Source organism: Babylonia areolata, chromosome 25 (assembly GCF_041734735.1).
Source record: "Babylonia areolata isolate BAREFJ2019XMU chromosome 25, ASM4173473v1, whole genome shotgun sequence".
Classification (NCBI taxonomy): Eukaryota; Metazoa; Mollusca; class Gastropoda; order Neogastropoda; family Buccinidae; genus Babylonia; species Babylonia areolata.
Genome location: NC_134900.1, coordinates 33,625,427 through 33,644,423, shown reverse-complemented (window position 1 = coordinate 33,644,423; position 18,997 = coordinate 33,625,427). Strand labels below are relative to the sequence as shown.

Sequence of the window (18,997 nt, the reverse complement as noted above, 5' to 3'; positions counted from 1 at the left end):
TATTATCTGTGCAGTTTTGCTCTGGTGATTAGGTAGTGAGATCATAACACTGGGATGGACACTAGCTGCCCATTCTACAATGTTATTTGCCTATATGGCATTTTTACTGTATTTTTTGTTTGGCTTTGAAGCATTGTTTGCTTTTTTCTGATTTTTTGTCATCTGGGGATGATAAATTAAGCGGAATGGCTGGCGTCCTCAGCATGGCCTAGACTTATTTGCCATAAGGAGCTAAATGGTTAGGTTACTGTGTCATGAACTGTGTTATGTGGGTTTGTCATAGTCTTTTTTTTGTGGATGCGAGTTTTGTCTTGGTGCAGTTGAGCATTTTGTATGGTTTGGCCCTGTGCAATCGGCTGGACTATAAGCAACAAGAATAATAATAATGTAGTTCAAGGAGGGGTGGGGGGTATGCTTCTTGAAGGTACTGCCGTTGCTGACATGTCTTTGTTAAATCGTTGTTTAGATACTGACACTGAACATTTTTGTTAATCAAATCCTCAGCAGCCAGTATACTTTGGGCACGTTTCAAATCCTGACAATCTTTAGTCTGCTCTCAGCCAGTGGATTGGTTCTGCCATCTTTTTCATCAGCATCAGTCTTCATAGATACATTGAAGAGATTTTCTAAGATATTCGAAAGCCAAAACCACATGAATGATTTATTACTGCTGTAGATGAGAGGAAGCACATTATTTCTATTCTGTCAGTGTGTCCTTGTGTGTGTGTGTGAAGTGATACAGATACCAGTAAATATTTTACGTAAGTTGGTTATGTAAAAGGGCTTTTACAGAACTTTGAGTTGATAAATTTTCATGGTCTTTGTTTGTGCTTCATGTAATAAAGGAGTTTTCCACTTACGTTGAAATCCCATTCCATTGTTCTTTTCTCTTGAATATTTTTTACCATTATTTGAAGGTGTAATTTGTCTGAGGTGTTTTTCTTCAAGTGATTGTTAGTTTTAACAATTATACAAGTTCTCTATACTCTGGCTTTTTTTTTTTATGTAACCTGCATGTACGATTATTTTTACCAGTTTTTCTTATCGCATAGTATTGTGTTACTTTTAATAAACAGATCTGTGTAAAATTTGGTCAGCTTCCCCTGGGGAGAGCACATCACCACTGTGCAGCACCACCCTATTTTTCAGTATCTGAAAGTGTATATATTTTATTATGGATATTTCTACAGAAGTTTCCCATAGACAAACATTTTATTGCCATGGGTTCTTTACCAGCATGAAGTGCATGCTGCACATCATGACATGGTGTCTTCAGTCATGATCTCATCTGAATAACTAGCACCCAGACCACCGCTCAGTCTAATAGAGAGGACAAGAGTAAAAATCCTGTTATCTACATGGGATTCGATTATGATGGGCACATTCCCACTCTGCCACTGTTCCATAGTATGTGTCTTGCTTGTGTTCAAGTCTTTCCCCTAGCAGTAAGAGCAGTGGTGATGGGCAATGCGTGTGAATGTGTGTTTTGGGAAGAGTAGAGTGTGGCTGTAATATGACTGTGTTGGGGCTCTTAGGGAGTAGAAGCTGTGTCACCTTTCATGCATGTAAATGGTTATTGACTGATGCTTTTTCGGTTATTTGTAATTCGTTCTTATATCCCTGCGTATGCCATTGTTAAGTGCTTTACACTCCATTATAGGGAGAACAGTGCTCCAAGAATTTTTTGTCCTTGTTACTCAGTTGTGTACATAAAGGGAGTTTATTTCAAACCCTATTATTATGACACTGAAAAATCAAACGTATAATTTGCAGCCCATTTAAATCTAACATTGAGAAACCAAACTGTATAATTTGCAGCCCATTTTAATCCAAACAGCGAGAAACTGAAAGCTGTATAATGCAGCCCATTTTAATATTTCACTGAGAATTGGAACTGTCTATATTTTGCTGTGTGACCGATAGCAACATAAGGAAATTTTCTTCCTAAAATTTTTCTGGCACTTGTGCGTCACAGTTTTAACTCTCTCCATACGAACGGCGAAAGAGACGACGTTAACAGCGTTTCACCCCAATTACCATCATCAAAATATTGCAAGAGGAAGGCTCTTATACTGAAGAGGTGAATGTTGACAAAGAATACCACAATTCTTACGACGGAAGCTAAAGGTTGGGTCATTCAGACACCCACTGGGACATCCGAGGGGTCTGTGTAGAGGAGAAGAGAGAACTGGCTTTGCTGAGTGAGTTAACTATGTGTAGTTAAATTTGATTTCGTGTTTCATGTAACTGAAGCAGTGCCTTCAGAATGTGGAATGAAAATCTTTTGAAAAGTGTTATGTATTCATAATGGTTATTTCTTCCTGAACTGATAATTGTGCTTGCTGTTTTTACAGTACTGTGTCAAACAGCAGAAGTTAAAGAAAAGGAGAGGGCATGTTCCTAACAACGTTCCGAGTTGTGTGTAAACACTGTAGCTGGTTGTTTCTTTGCTGTTGATGCCATTCTGTCACTGTGTGTATGTGTTTAACAAGGAGTAGGGTGAACTGAAATGACTGGCAGTATTGTGGAGAAAAAGTGTAAACGGTATGCAGACTGGTTTAGGCTGATGAAATGAAAGCACACATGAGCTTCCGTGTGTAGTCAAAAGCGACAGCCAGCGAAGGTTAAAAAGACTTTCTTTTTCAAATGTCAGTTTCAAAAAGGCAATGTCCAAAAAAGGGCAATGTTAAAATCAGTTCCAAAATTGGGGGGGAAAAAATGAAGAAATTTGCTGTGTGCCATCCACAAACCCCGACCTCCACCCCTCCTGGTGTGCTTCCTTATATACTTGAAATTTTAGAACACGCGAACAGTGCTCACTACAAAGTGAACCAATGAAGAAAATCAGAACAGTCAGCCAATGAGAATACACAATCCAGTTTCACTCACTCAAGGCAGTTTTTGCTGTTTATTTCATGGTATGTACAGACTCCCCTCTTCATGGACCCAACTGTGCTGGTGTACAGTCTGTCTTGTTCGAGCAGTATGCACTGAAAATGTCATTGTCATGAAAATGTTTTGTTTTTTAACATAATCAAAGGGAGTATTAGTCTACTTAAAAGATGGAGATCTGTATTTATTCTACCCCCTGAAAACTTAGAAATCCAGCAATTTTCTTCTCCAAACTAGAAATCTGTCGCACTTCCTGAAATAATGCTTGCACCAAAGCCAACCAGTCAAACATTTAAATTCTAAATACCCTGACAAATTTTATGCCTGTGTCCAAGTTTTCCAGCTTGGATTCCTTATGACAAATCATTCAGGAGAAACTGAAATGCATGCAAGATCATCGACTGAGCTAATGATCATTCCATTCATGCAACAAAAAATCTCTGTGAATTAATGCTTTCAGTTTGAGCATCCACAGCGCCGTTATCAAGTCTTCACATATGGTTTGTCTTATGCAAGCACAGTGTTTTAAGCACACACTACTAAAACTGCACTGAAAAAAGAAGAAACGTAAAATGGCTTATCCAAAAGGGATGTGACACAGAATTTTGAAAATCTGATCTCAAATTTTCAAACACTTGCACACCTGCCATCATCTGATAAAGAATTTTTCTTTGTATAACCTGTTCGCAAGTGACACATGAATGCTTGTCTTGGCCATCAGAATCAACGCTCAAAGCCAGACAATTAAAATGCTTCCATGATAACAAAAGAATGAGTTCTACATAATTTAGGGGGGGAAAAAAGAAAACATTTGAGCAGTAATGTAGGCAATCAAAACCATGTCCCATTTCAATTCTGAAAATCATTACCAAAACGAATTCCTTAATAACTGAAAAGCCCATTCACAGTTACATGGTACAGTTTTAACAGGGGAAAGGAAGAAAAATGTAATGATGTAAATTTTCAGTCCATTAGAAAATCAACAGCACAGAAATTGCTGATGCTGAAATAGCTTTGCTCCTGTTAAATCATAAAAAGCTTTACTACTATCTTTTTATCAACAAAAACACAACTAATGTTTATAAAGGCAGTTTCTTGGGGGGGGGGAAGCACCACCAATATCGAAACTATCAAATCTGTCAAGCCCAAGAATTTCATCTGAAGTTGAACCAAAACCATTCCCCATTACAGTCAAGCCAGCCAAAGGAAGCTTCTTATGAAAAACCCAAGAAGTGAGCTCATCAGAGAAGAAAATCAGGCACAACACTTGCTCTACCAGTCGAACAAGACGAAGGCAGCACCAGACCACAGAATGGGATGTGACAGCTGCCTTTGAAAAGATGACGCCTCCACAGAGGCACTTCTCCTCTTTCAATCTCGCCTCTAAAGGCCGACGTGTAGAACCATGCCACTATGTGTACAACACATGTTGTACAAGATGACATTTGAAGCTCACTCACTTTGAATGGGGTAGGACCTAAACCCCAAGAAAAAAAAAAAAAAACAGGCCTGTCTAGAACCATAAAACAGGACACTTAACAATAACACTGTCATTCATTCGAGGATCAACGAACCTCACAAAAAAAATACAGCTATGCAAATACCTGCACAAAACTTTTTGGAAAATGTGTATCCCATCACCTTGCAAATCCAAACTCAGGCTATCAAAGACAAAGCTTTCAATGATGTTCCTCTCCACAACTGGATCTCCCCATGCAAGACATCCACCCGTCGGCATACAAAGACAGTGCCAAAACCACTAGCTGAATTCTCCTACACCACAATCCCCAATACACAGCATTTCATTTTTGAAGAGACAACAGCCCATTACTGATTCTGTACTGATTTCAGAGTCTCAACTTGAGTACTGACAATTTTCTACCCAAATAAAATGGCAACCTAAATGTCATGCTTAATCTTCTGGCATATGCAGATATAAAACAGAAACGACCCTAAGTAACGGCAAACAATTTCTGGTTCCTACTGATGTGAAAGCATTCTCACTTGCACTGCACGTACCATGCAGACACCTTGGAAATCGTTTGTCAACTGAACACAGTAAATTCACATGCTCACTGGCACATGCACAATGAACAATGTTCATCTCCATATTTCTGGGCATGCATTCATCAATCACATGAATCCAATTCAAACACAAGCATGGGAACAAAGTAGAGGATACATACATCTTATCAGTCACAAGCAAGTACTCGCCAAACACATGAAATGTCCAGTCATACATTCACTGATTCAGCAGCATATGTGCACTCAGCAATGTGAATAATATCCAGCAACACAACCACAAACATGCATTCAACCATGTCAACATGTTAACACTGACAACACAACATTTTCGAGCACTCGGGCAAACAGTAAGCCATGTCATTACTGACCAATATGGGGTCCAACAAAGCCATCAGAAAACATGTTTAATATTGTCCCTGTTACTGCATCACACATACAGTGACACCCCAGCTAGTCTTGATACAGCTTCTTCAGAAACTGAGAACATTTCATGTGAAATATTACAACCTATGTGAGTTTCCTGTAATGTGGTCAAGCAGACATGTACACAGCAGAAGAGAAGGATGGAAGCAACTACGGTGCCATCGGAAGCAGTAAATACTTCAAACTTTAAATTATAAAAAAGAATTTAAAAGGGGGATCATAGAAAGCTGCTGACTTAGCTTCCTGTCAATACATCCATTCCCCAAGTGAAACAAAACGCACACAATAATACCTTTAAAAAGAAACACACAAAAGTTTTCCTAGGATTAAAAACAGTACACACATGTATCAAAAACCCACCTCCAAATATCTGGACTACAAATCATTTCTGGAGGGAAAGACCAAAAAAAAGAAGAAAAAAAAGTTGGGAGCTGGAACAAGGAAAATCCACACAAATGATAAATCAACTACAGAAACCAGAGCAGAAAGCAACAGCCCAGAGGACTGTGGCGGACGGCCAGAGGCAGCAGAATAGCTCAAGAGGCCTCCTGCTGCTGCTGCTCCTGCTCCTGAGGGCAGTCACGAGCGATGTGGCCCACCTCCTGACAGTTGTAGCACTGGATCTCCTTGCGCTCAATGTTCTCTGGGCAGTCCCGGGCCAAGTGGTCACGATCCCCGCACCTGGTGGGTGCAAACACCACTGTCAGTACTAGGCACAAAGCACACCCAATTAACTGAAAACTTAACATTTTAGCAACTCTGACTGAAACTGAAAAGCAACAAAGACAATTTCAATGCCCCTGTACCCATACCCAAAGACCCTGTCAAGCAGGTGAGGGACGCGACAATGCATTGTTATTCAAGAGCATTATGTGCACAAGCAGACTTGTCCAAAATGTTTGCAAATTTTCTATTACCATTTCCACTCAGAAAAAATTCTTGAATTTCTTTTTTTTGATTTGTTTAACTTTTTTTGAGCGAAATGCAGGCACCCAACAGTTCGAGGGAACTTGCTCAGCCAAAGGGCAATAATTCTGTCATGGTGTACCAGTAATTCTGTGGTTCTTTCCCTTTGATCTTCACTGTTGACAATTTCAAAGCATGCTCAGTGGAGCAGAATAATATTGGATACTTCATTACTTGTATGGCACACAATCCAGAAATCACCCCAGGTGCTTTACACAACACTTGTTTACATGACACATTAAATGCTATGTACACACACCAAAATGTGACTGACTAAACGCACACATACACACAAAATGCATACATACATTTTAATATACATTTCAGTTTTATCATCATTTAGTTGCAGCAATGTACTATGGTGTTTAAGTCACCAGTGCAATTTCACATTTTAGCTATGGATACCCACTCATAAAATTGAGTGTCATCAGCAAAGCTCTAATGTGACATCGCATGATGACTGATCCATATCTCAAGGCAAATACACCACAGTATCTATCATTTACACACACACATTCTGTGTACAATCTGACAGGTAAGACGTGATCCACGCTAGTGCAGTGTCTCAAATACCAAAGGAAGTTTTAAGTCTGTTCAAGAGGATAGAGTGGTCAACAGTGTCAAAGGCTGCTGACAAGTGTAAAAGAGTGAGAACAGACATCATCAAATCCAGTAAGCAAATCAGATATTCCAAGAAGGGCTGTTTAACAGCTATGACCTCGTCCATAAGCTGATTGGTGAGAATTAATAAGTAAACGATTTTGTTCTAGATGAGTTAAGAGCTGAGACAATACAATATTTTATTAGCAATTTTGATTAAAAAAATGAGATTTGTGACAGGTCGATAATTTTTTCAGTTATGATCCACAGATTCTCAGTAACCGCACAGAAGCAGGCTTAGATTTCTTTACTTCACTTCTTTGATCACTGATTTTGTTTTTGTACTGACAGTGTTTCTCTCGTTTGTGTGTGCGTGTATTTTTTTTTTTTTTTTTTTAATGCAGGGGGAGTAATTCTTTATGGGTCAAAATTCAAGAGAAATGAGGAAAAATCATGGCTATTTTGACAAATTCCATACACCTAATATCCTCTCTTCACCTCAATTATATCCATTAAAAAAAGGAAATCAAAATATATAAAACAATCTAAAACTACAAAAAACAAAACAAAAACAAACAAAAAAAGAAGAAATTATCACCTGTAACAAGCACGGTCAGTCTCAGTGCAGTCACGTGACAAGTGACCAGTGCCACCACAGTTGTAGCACTTGCGATCATCCCTGCGCTGGTCAGTGTCTGGGCAGTCCTTGGCAAGGTGACCGGTTTCCCCACACCTGAAGCATGGACGACAGCTCACTTCGGGGCAGTCACGCTGAACATGTCCAGTCTGGTTGCAGTTGTAACACGCCCCTGAGGAAAATACTTTTGTTTGCAACATGACAAGCCCCTGCAGAAAACACATTTCTTTATTAACACATCCCTGTGAAAAAAAAAAAATCACATTTCTTTGTAACATGCCGCTCAATTTCAATGCAACATGCTCCTGTGGAAAAAAATCTCTCATTTCATTGCACCATGCCGCTGAGAAAAAGATTTAATTTCAATTTACCAAGGCCTCTATGAAAAATTATCACATTTCTTTGCTACACACCCATGTGAAAAAAATCACATTTTTTTCTCACCTCTTTGTAACATGCCCCTATAAAATACTAAATTTGGGGGGTTTTTGTTGTTTGTTTTTGTTTGTTGTTTTTTCCAATTTCTTTTTTATGGAGGTTTATCTGTATGAAAAAATGTCCATGGCCATAATTATGATTCTTTTTACAGATAAAGTTTTCCACTGATTAAGTTGACACTGCATGCACACAAGCACAAAAAACCCAATCCATTTGATTATATATTTTCATTTATTCACTTACTCAATTTACCCTTACTCTGATCAAGAGACAGTACACTAAATATCTCAAAGTAATAAAAACTGGAATGTGAAGCAGTGCTTGCTTACCTGAATCAATGTCTTTTACACACTCGCGAGCGATGTGACCAAGCTGGTTACACTTGTAACAGCGATCCACGTCCATTTTACACTCACGGGCAAAGTGGCCCATGCGATTACACTTGTAACACTTGGCTGTTTCACACAAAAGAAATCCGCAAGTGTACAATGCAAGAAAAATCCAAATGCAGGTACAACAGACATGTCATTCAAAGCAATAATCATAACCCTTAATCATTTTACATGGGTGCAAGAAGTCCACAAACTGACAAAACATTTTGTTATTACTGCTGAAATTAATTCTCTCCAAACAAGAAAAACGAGAAATTTTACTTATTTTCAATGAATTTAAAGTGAAAATTATCAGCATTACTGAAATCTAAAATCCAGCAAAAACCAATTATTTCTGCATGAACTTGAAAAACTGCAAGAATACAATTCATTACCTTCACTAATTACCATTTTCTTACTAGTTTGGTTAATCAATGCACAATTTGCAATAGTCCAAACATACATGAAAGATAAACTTCTCTGAAGATACACTAAACCAATTACAGCACGAAGAACAAATTACAAAGGAATTAACAACCATCTATATATTATCATATGTAATTTCTTCCCCCAATAATTTACTAATTTTCATGAATATTACAGACCTATTTCAGTACTATTTAATATAGTTCATCTTGGTTATATAAATAATTTTTTTTAAAGCACTGTCAGTGTCACACTGCTACTGTGCAAGTACATTCTCATCAACAGTAAAATACTGCCACCTTTTTTTCTGTCTTTTTTTCCCATTTCTTAATGCATATAACAAGATCAAAATTCTAAATTTCAAACTCATGTTACTACAGTAACATGCATTATATCACAAAAGCTTTTATCACACACAAAAAATCTGCACTACAGTGAAGACAAGACAGGCATTTAATGCACACTCCCAAGGATAGCAATAAAATATTGGGGGACTGTAGTATGAGGCAAATCATATGCACACATAATGCATACATATGGATGTATCATAGCTTCCAAAATAAGACAATATACCTGGGCCATGAAGGATAAGGTTGGGGCAATGAAGAGGATATGATCTGAACTATAAAAATATAAAGACAAAAATTGTGTAGGGCTATTAATAATAGTAAATACTAAAAAAAAAAAAAATTTTTTTAAAGAAAGAAAAAAAGGATAGGTTTAGGATAGAGGTTGGGTGAGCTGGCAGTTTTTTTTTTCCTGTTTACTATCTGTACAGAAAATCTTGCCATGCTACCACTTTTTCCCTAATTACTATTTGTATAGAAAAATCCTGTCATATTACTAATGCCATGCAGTGATGAAACAACAACATGAACAGAACAGAAACAAAATAAGCTATATTTGAACAAAACCTTCATTTAACAACTAAAAAAAATAAATAAATAAAAAAAAAACCTCCCTCTCTCTCTCTCTCTATATATATATATAACACAAAAACGAACAGAATAAACCATATTATCAAATGCCTCCACTGAATGCCAGTCAATGCAAAATCAAGGCCGGAATCAGCAAGTGCCAAGCATACTGAAAAGCTATTCTGGGCATGCAAATCCTCGAGTTCTTCACAACGAAACTAACTCAAGCAGCAGCAACACTTGCTTTTGTTACTTTTTCTGTTACAAATAATGAACCTCAGTAAAGCTTTCACTCTCCCCACAAATGCTTCCTGAATTCCCATCACAGGTATAAAAGTCATATATATTAATTATTTGTGCATACATGATGTACACCAAGCCATTTTCCTCCCGTGATGTCAAGTTAAATCATTTTTCAAATGAACATCGGGTACTGAACAAAATGTGTCTGTACCAATTACAGAACAATGACCATCACATTCACGACAGTGAAAGGTGACAGAACAATTAGGCCGTTTATCTGTCAATAGTGTCGTGAGGGTCTGGGTTCAAACCCCACTCTTGCCCTTTCTCCAAAGTTTGACTGGAAAATCCAATTGAGGTTCTAGTCTTTCAGATGAGACAATACACCTAGGTCCCGTGTACAGCACGCACTTGGTGCAAAGGAAAAGAACCCAAGGCAACAAAAGTGTTGTCTTTTACTAGCTTTAGAAAAATTCTATAAAAGAAACCCACTCTGATAGGCACACCCTCAAGTCCTGACAAGTGTGTTGGGTTATGCTGCTCTTAGATATCTGCCTAGCAGATGCGATGTAGTACATGGATTTGTCCAAACACAGATGCCTCCTTGAGAAACTGAAACTCACAACATTCTTCCAGGAAACCTCTAGGTACCATTCTCGCCCCTGTGCACTAGAGCCATTTGTACAGTTAAAATACTGATCACACGGTTATCAAAAACAAAGGTAACCAACTGACACCAACACCTCAGGCATTGTCATGTCAAAATGTCACTATAAACAGCATCTTCACTAAACACCAAGCCCCCATATGCAAAGCAACAGTCAACATCAGTAGGCAAGCCAGTTAGCCAAGTCACACTGCGAGACGCCTGATGCACAGACAGCCTGCCAAGAAAGATGTGACAAAGAAGGAAAACGGTTGGATGAATAAGCCAAGCTGATGCCTTAAAAAAAATTTTTTTTCTTCTCCCCAATAACCGAAACAGTACTTAGCCTTACAGACAATGATATACCTGTTCACTCTCACACATCACTGAAAAACACACACAAAGCTCTTCCATACATTCAAATTCAGATCCTTATTTCTTTGATTTCAAATCCAACCAACAGACATTTCCACATGACCCTACGTATTCTGGACAAAGGTCAAATTAACCTTTAGAAATATAAACTGTAGTATGGGAATCATTGAATATCATGTACAAAAGCAACAGCAATTGTTATTTTGGTTGACATTTCTTTTTGTTGGAAAAGGAGTTTGTATCATACTCCTTGTTTGGTGATACATATACTTACCATGTCAAACTGATGCAAACTAGGCCTATCGGTTTGCTCTGCTTGGCCAAATTTCACGCGGCTAACAGCCAATCAAACGCCTCCAAAAGCTACAAGCGCTGAATCATTCTGTGAGAGAAAATGCCCCATGAAAACCACGGCAGAGATGCGGGGACGGACGGGCGGGCGGGCATTCAAGTTTGACATGTTAAGTATATCACTATATATATCACCAAACAGGGAGTATTATACAAACTCCTTTTGGTGTCATATACTGTACCATGTCAAACTGATGCAGAATTTAAAGCAAATGGTGGAGGGCAACACCAAGTGGTTCACATGGAGAGCCCTTTTAACCGAGACAGCAGTGTTAGCCGCAACAAAGGAAATCCCCTTGGAACCGTTAGCCCAGGTCATACGGAAATCCCTGTGGTAGAAGCTGAAGGGATACTCAGACTGCCAGAAAGCTGCCTCCAAGACATGCTGCAGCAACACTGGGTGGTGGAAAGCAGCCGAAGTGGCTATGGCCCGCACTTCGTGTGCTCTGGGATTAAGACAGCTGATATCCCTGTGAGCATGACAGAATGGCTCTAAGAATGACTTGGGGAAACCCAGCAGGAAATGGTGCCTGCAGCAATGTCTTTCTTGTAATTCTCATTGAGGGAGATGAGAAGATGTCTCTGAGAAGAACGCCTGTGGGGAGACCTATCCCAATAGTATAGAGACACCGAACAGGGCAGAGATGCCTATCCTCATCGTCTTGAGCAAGAATATCAGACAAAGGTCTGACCCTCTGAGAGGGGGAAGGGACCCAGAGGTCTTTGTTCTTAGCCAGGAACTCTGGAAGGAAACGGAGGGTGATGGAACCATCTCTGTGGAAGGCCAGATCTTGGGGCATTCCACTAAAACCATGTATCTCACTTCAACGATGGCCTGTGTCTAGCAAGAGAAGGAAAGTGGTCTTGAGGGTGGTTAAGTCGAAAGAAATAGTTCCCAAAGGCTTGAAAGGTTGCTTTTGAATGAAAGCACCAGGAACAAGTTCCACAGGGGCACTCTCCTGGGGTTTCTAGCTTCCTTCAGAAAGGCACCCCTAGCCACCTCTCTGAGCAGGAAATCCGCGTCAAAGGACCACCTAGCTGTCTGATGGTGGTACAGATGGCAGCCCTGTACCCTCGCACAGATCTAGCAGACAGGTTGAGACCCAAGGAGCAGTGAGACCAACATCCTGTCTTGCACGGAGGGCTCAACTTCCATGTAGGCAGGGTGATCCTGTGTGTACAAGGACCACACCCCGCCTTTGGAGGAGTCTTTGAGGAACTTGCCTGGGGGAAAAGTGCCCGGGGCAGAGAACGACTCCCTGCCTGGAGGAGGGATGGAAGCGGCACCTATGACAGTGTGAGCTGACTTATCAAGCCATTCCTGCACCATTTCTGGCACTCTCAGTCATCTGGTGGTTCTGGAGTGAAGTCACATTGCCTGAGGAGGGCCAAGGGTGACAATGTGGCTTGAGGGACTGACTCAGCATGCGTGACCCGATTGGGGAGGGTCAGTTCGAGCTCGGCTAAGTCCAAGTTTGGTTCAGGCTGGTCCCTTGGGAGGCATGGACTGTCACCCTGGGATGGGGGTGAAGAGTGCTCATCCCCTTGTTCGACCTCATCCGAAGACAGAGGCTCCCACTCTTGCACCCAGTCCATCCCCTGCTGGGTCCCATCCCAAGTGGACGTACCAACTGGGGCATCCTGTAAGCTGTAGTCAGCCCAGCGGAACAAGCTGGGACGATCCCGAGCGGGAACCAAGGCAGCAGCTGTTCCTCCTCGACCCCTGAAGAGGGTGGGGAGTGTGTGGAACGTAGGTCCAACCACGCTTGGGATGGCGGGTGCCACACCTCAGTGAGGGCATCCCTGGATGCCAAGGAACAAACACCCACTCATCTCCCTGTAAGACCTAGGGCTGGGGGAGGGGAGAGAGAGTGTGGGGGACTGCAGGTTCCCCCAAGCTGAGCAAGGTGACTAGGCAGCCATCGGTCCTGAAAAGGAGGCTGTTGTGACCATGGAGGTCACCTGTAGGGTGACAGAAGTCCATTTGTGGATGGAGTGGCATTACTGGCCATGGAGCTCAGCCTGACCGACAAGTAGTCGATCCTACTTGTCGAGGCCAGTGTCACCCTGTGAGATGTGCTGGGTTGGGTCCGGGGAGGGAGAGGACGTGGCGTTGGTCCCTGGTCCTCCCAGCAACCCAGCATGCACCACAGGTGCACCTCAATATGGGTAGAATGGGGGGAACCACCCATGGGCGCCAGCCATCCTGTGATCCCACCCCCAAGGGTCAATGAGCTCCCTTTGACGAGTGTCACCTCCGTGATCAGTGTCTGAGGACGCATCGCCGCAGTCCCTATCCGGAAAAACCATGAGCTCCATGCCTGGGAGAGTCTCTAGCCGAGTCTTGATCCCAGCATCATGGTTTCTCCCACTGTGGGATGACTGACAAGGTATGGTAACCACGCTAAAGCACCCAGCAAAAAATCTGAGGCCCAAAAGAGAAAGGAAAGACAAGATCGAAAAAGTACAATCTGAAGGGGCAGAGGCGAATCGAGTACACAGACTGAAAGAATACAATAAAATCAAACCGCATGCAACAAAATAAAGCCAAATGAACACGCTTAAAAGCCAAAAAAAGCGTTAGACGAGACTGAGTGAAAACCTGACAAGATGGCATCGACAGCCTTGGTCAAAGGAATGTTTCAGCGCTTGTAGCTTTTAGAGGCATTTTATTGGCGAAGAGCAAACGGGACAAGACGGGGCGTCTTTTCTCTTACTGATAGCCGTGCAAATTTTGGCCAAGCAGAGCCAACCAATAGGCCTAGTTTGCATCAGTTTGACATGGTACATATTTATAGTACCCCCCCAAAATTAAAAACTAGATGTCACGGAAGTGCACTGTTAATTATATATATGTTACAACTTACAGATATCAACAACAAATATCTCAGCCTGGATTGAGTACAGCCTATGGAACACAACACTCAGCATCTGACAAGGCAGCACACATTACAAAGCTGTCAGGTAACACTACAAACGCTGAAATAATGAAAACGGTGCAAAGACGAAATAGCTAAGTCACCAGGGGTAGGGCTGGTATGAATGCCACTCCTCATGAAACCAGTGCTTCAGATTAAACAGATTTTTAAACCTTAACCAAGAGCTATTAAGAATCAGTTCCTGCAGCTACTACTTCCAATCTTCTAAACACAAACCCCCATGCTCTGGGTTCTTTATCATTTTATGCCACACACACAATAGTTACTCCAATTCTAAGTCTAAAAGTAAAACAGACTTCATGACTAAGCCCACTTCACCTATACTGTAAGAAAGAACAAAAAAATGGAACTGGAGATTAGGAGCCTACAATTTTTGGGGATTAGGGATTTACAATGCTCACAAAAGAATCCTTGCGTAACTCAAATTGTTAAAACAAAAAAACAAAACCATTAACAAACCAAAAAAACACAAAAAAAGCAGCTGAATTCCCTTAGAACTCACAAGGACAACTGTCACTTTACCCATGCATCAAACAACTACCACGACTGGGCAATGGGGCAGAACAACTGAAGGAGGGTGCACACATGCCCGTCTTACTTGCACTGCGGGGGCGGAAGTTCCGGTCTCCACGACCCGTTTTCTCACCTACTCCTCCTCGAGAGCGACATTCGCGGGCGAAGTGGCCAGGCTTGCCACACTTGTAGCAGCTGCTGTCAGAGCTCATCTTTATTGGGTTTTTACTGGTGAGAGTTTTCCAAAGTAAACACCACCTCTGAAACAAAAATAAAATCAAATTTGCAATAACAGGCAAAATCAAAATGATTATTTTACTGTATCATTATAAAAACTAAAAAAAGTTTTGTATTATCAAACTCCATGACTTGAGAATGTAGTTGCCTGGGCCTCTTCACTCAACCCCTTCCCAAAAATCAATTAAATAAAAAGATGAAAATAACTTTTCATATAGTGCAGTTCCACCAATGACAGAATTTCTAAAATAAAGTTTTCTGCAGCTATCACCCTTCTCAAAAATAAGTGACATTAATGATAATTACAAAATAATAATAATAATGAATTTTTTTTTTTAGCTGATTTTTATCCGTAACAACAATAGTATAAACATCCTGCCTCACCAAACATAACAGGACATTTGTACTGAGATGAATGGGGGACAAACCACCTGTCAACACTTTTTTCAAGGTTACGTATGAAGCTGATAATCAGCTATATACTAAGAATTAACAAACAAGCATGTACTTCGAAAACAAATCATAGATGTGAATGAAGTAATAAACTTTGGAAAATAAAGGCCATGAATGATGAAATCCTGAAACCAAAGGGCATAAAATCAAAAAGTTTTTCTCTGTATTTTCTACTTTCCTACTAACCCTAGCCTTCTGTCTTAGTCACACACCCTGTACTTTTTAGTCACTGTCAAAACTGAACTGGAAAAGATTTGGTATTTTCTGACTGTCCAGTTCTGTTTATTTCCATTGTCAAGTCTCTATTCTCGATATCCGATGCCAACGTACATCCAGTTTCAGCTATCCCATGTGGCAATAGACCACTGGAGAGTTTTGCAGCCATCTTGGATCTTGCGCATGCGCATCCAACTTTTACTCGCGATTCGAACAATGCAAATGGCAATCAACACAGACAAAAGCAGCAAACGTGTGCTGTCCTCCATTTCTTCAGTTGATAGCCTCCTTTGCTACAACCAAACTCTCATAAATGAAGTGCCATCGTATGCACACACAAAAAAGAAAAGAAAAAAGAAAAAGAAGATTGTTGTTTCGCATGTTCTGCCTAATCAAAATTTCAGACAGCCAATCAACTTCGAGAGCACAAACCATCTGACGCACCTCTAAAAGTCATACAAGCACGGAACTCTCCAGCGGTCTATTTATCATGTATGATATGTATCCAGCTGTCTTAACTACACCTTGCTGCTGATACACTGGACAGACCACAAGCCTTCTCCGCTTCCCCTTTCATACATATAAAATTGAGGGTCAAATAAAGGTTTAAAAAAAATATATAAACAAACACCTATAAAAAAGTAGAATGTTGCATTTATTCACAAACCACACTTTTTTTCAACAGCACTTCCAGTTGTAACTTAAAATGAATAAGAATCTCTACAATTAAAAACGTTACATAAAATCCATAACAATCAACAACTGAACAAGTGGTACACTAATCTGCCAATCTCTGCACAGGTCTCAGCGTCCACTGACCTGAAGAAGCAGGGTTGTACATAAATGTTTAATGCAATACAGCACAAATGTCAGTCCACTGGACTTTGGAGTCAACTTCCAACGTTTTACAGGTTTTACAGGAGCCTCCCGGAATACAGGTAATAAATTCTTGTGAAGACAGGAAAGAGAATCTCTCCTCTGGTCGTTAACTGCCCAAAAAACACTGACAAAGGAATAAAGTCATGTAGCACCAATGTCTTAAATGCTTTACACTGCTTACTGTTACACTTACAGTTTTACACTCAAATGTGTGAACACTTTAATGAAATAATCATACATGTGGTTATTCTTTGCCCTGAGTTTGACACATGGACGAACATTTTTCTTGAACACTCAAACACTGCTTCACTTAATCATAAACCATTGAAACAAATGGGCTTGCCTGAAAGGGTACAATTAGTAAACAGCACGTGGTTGCAAACCAGCTAGAAATACATGCGATGCCCTTCGTGTGCTTATCACTTTATGTCAAACGTCAAGAAAGTCTAACTTTTCATACTGTTTCAACTTTTCTCAAACGCGATTAATACTTTCGTGTCTTTTCGCACACTATTGATCAATATGAAACTGCGACAAGATTCTTCTAGGAATTCGAGTGACCCAATTTCACCATCAACGACAAAACACGGTTTTGGCCCTTCCTCGTGTCCAGCTAAACTTTGCCCTGTTAAAGATACACAACCACCATGAAAACAGTTGTTAATTCAGCAGTACTTTTGTCCCCGTCATTCCCATGTTAACAGCTTGTACAAAATGACAAACCAAATTTACGCAGGTAATACGATTTATGCGAACGAACCAGGAAATAATTTCTTCGCGCTCAATGAAAACTGAATCAATGGCCGACTTTCGACCACTTGACGAGCTCTTCCATCACCTACAGGGGGGCAGTCTTCTTGAATTCAAATGCGAATCCAGAGAGGGCGTGAACGTTATTAACATACTGACCAATTTATAAAAACAGCCGTCGAGCAAACAATTATCTGTCTAAGCATATAAACTACATTCCAGAGTTCTTACCCTTCCACCTCTACACACGGCTTCTTTGCGTCGCTGTTCACCGTTCACAAAATTCGTTTTGCACACGGCACTTCAGTATACAAATGCGCATGGCCTCTTTGTGAACGGCCTCGGTTCCACGGGAAGTGACGTCTGTTGTTGCTTGTGTGTCACTTTACCAGAATCTGTCAAAAACGACTTTTGTTTGTTTTCGTTTCAGGACCAGATTACATTTTTGTTTTAAATTATAACTCTTATTGTACAGAAATACTGTGGAAAGCAACAACATCCCTACAAGAAAACAAATACAAAAGGCACACTCACACAATCACTACACACTACACAAAATTGTATGGTAGATGAGTAGTATTACATGGTTTAGTGTTAAAACTAGGTACATTGCAAAGGCAAACCTGGCCAGCGTTGCAACAGACTTGGAAGAGCACATTAAAAAGAAAAGAAAAGAAATCTGTTAGTGGTGGAGAACAGCCGCTGGCAGGGAACATTTGATGGCTGCTTTTAAATGCTGCGGTAGTCCCTGCACTGATAACTTCTTTATCCAGCTGATTCCATTCTGTTGCTGTTTGTACAAATAATGAGTTCTTAAACCTGGTCAGTTTTACTGAACAGAACTGCAAAACCCCTGCCCTTTCTGACTGTTCTTCTTTCTACAACATTGTTTGTTTTATGGCTTTTTTCTTTCTGGCCGGTGTTAGGAATGTTTCCAGTCATTCCAAAGAATAACTACAGATTAAAATTAATCATATTATTTATATTGCGCTGCTGCAGCGTCACTGAATTCTGTCATGACTGATTTTCTATCTCGTCTTCCTTTTCTTGTTGTCATTGTTCTTCTCCTTTTCATCATTATTGTTATTACTGTAAAAAGCTAAGCCTATGGAATTACAGAACATACTTAAGTTCAAATTCATGTACTGTTAAATTACAAATTGATCATCTCTTCTCTCATCAGCAGGTTCGGTGGTGACATATTCTTCAAAACTGTATATTCTCCTGTGCGGTTGGTATGCTTGACTGTGTGTGTATACATGTATGCATATATGTATGTGTATGCATCTGTATGCACCTGCAAATGTGTGTGCATGTGCATGCGTATGCTCGCCATGCACATCTGAGTGAGCTTGTGTGTATTTGTGTGCGTGTGTGTGCACACACGTGTGTGTGCGCACGCATGTGTGTGTGCGTGTGTGTGTGTGTGTGCGTGTTTGTGTGTGTGATGGGAGGACAGTGGGTGGGGATTATGTATGCATGTATGTTTGAATGAATGCTTGTATGTGTGTGTGTGTGTATTGTATATGTGTATGAATATAGTTCAGTTTGCATTTATGGATGTTTATGCAACTATATTCATGTAAACTACCCCTGAAAACAGATCAAGTATGACTGCTTATATGGCGGGGTAAAAAGTCATACACGTAAAAGCCCACTCATGTACATGCAAGTGAATGAGGGAGTTGCAGCCCACTAGT

General features: G+C 40.4%; 1 protein-coding gene across 4 annotated transcripts; it reads right to left on the bottom strand.

Moving 5' to 3' along the window:
- Positions 1 to 4,093: 4,093 nt before the first annotated feature.
- Positions 4,094 to 17,638, bottom strand: LOC143299970 (uncharacterized). 4 transcript variants are annotated; one of them, XM_076613524.1, is made up of 5 exons: positions 17,529 to 17,638; positions 14,848 to 15,022; positions 8,311 to 8,436; positions 7,505 to 7,727; positions 4,094 to 6,021 (listed from the first exon to the last, which is right to left on the bottom strand). In XM_076613524.1, the coding sequence occupies exons 2-5, from the start codon at positions 14,972 to 14,974 to the stop codon at positions 5,877 to 5,879; spliced, it is 621 nt and encodes a 206-aa protein (XP_076469639.1). In that variant the 5' UTR covers positions 14,975 to 15,022; positions 17,529 to 17,638; the 3' UTR covers positions 4,094 to 5,876. The 4 variants fall into 4 exon arrangements, with proteins under 4 accessions (XP_076469639.1, XP_076469640.1, XP_076469641.1 ...); XM_076613525.1 differs by having other exon boundaries at positions 7,505 to 7,715; XM_076613526.1 differs by having other exon boundaries at positions 14,896 to 15,022.
- Positions 17,639 to 18,997: the final 1,359 nt, after the last annotated feature.

Coding starts and splice junctions, on each gene's coding strand:
- LOC143299970 (XM_076613524.1), bottom strand. CDS start 14,974: ATGAGCTCTGACAGCAGCTGCTACAAGTGTGGCAAGCCTGGCCACTTC. Junction 8,437..14,847: donor CTTCCGCCCCCGCAGTGCAA/GTAAGACGGGCA, acceptor TGTGTGAAACAG/CCAAGTGTTACAAGTGTAAT. Junction 7,728..8,310: donor TGTAAAAGACATTGATTCAG/GTAAGCAAGCAC, acceptor TGCAAACAAAAG/TATTTTCCTCAGGGGCGTGT.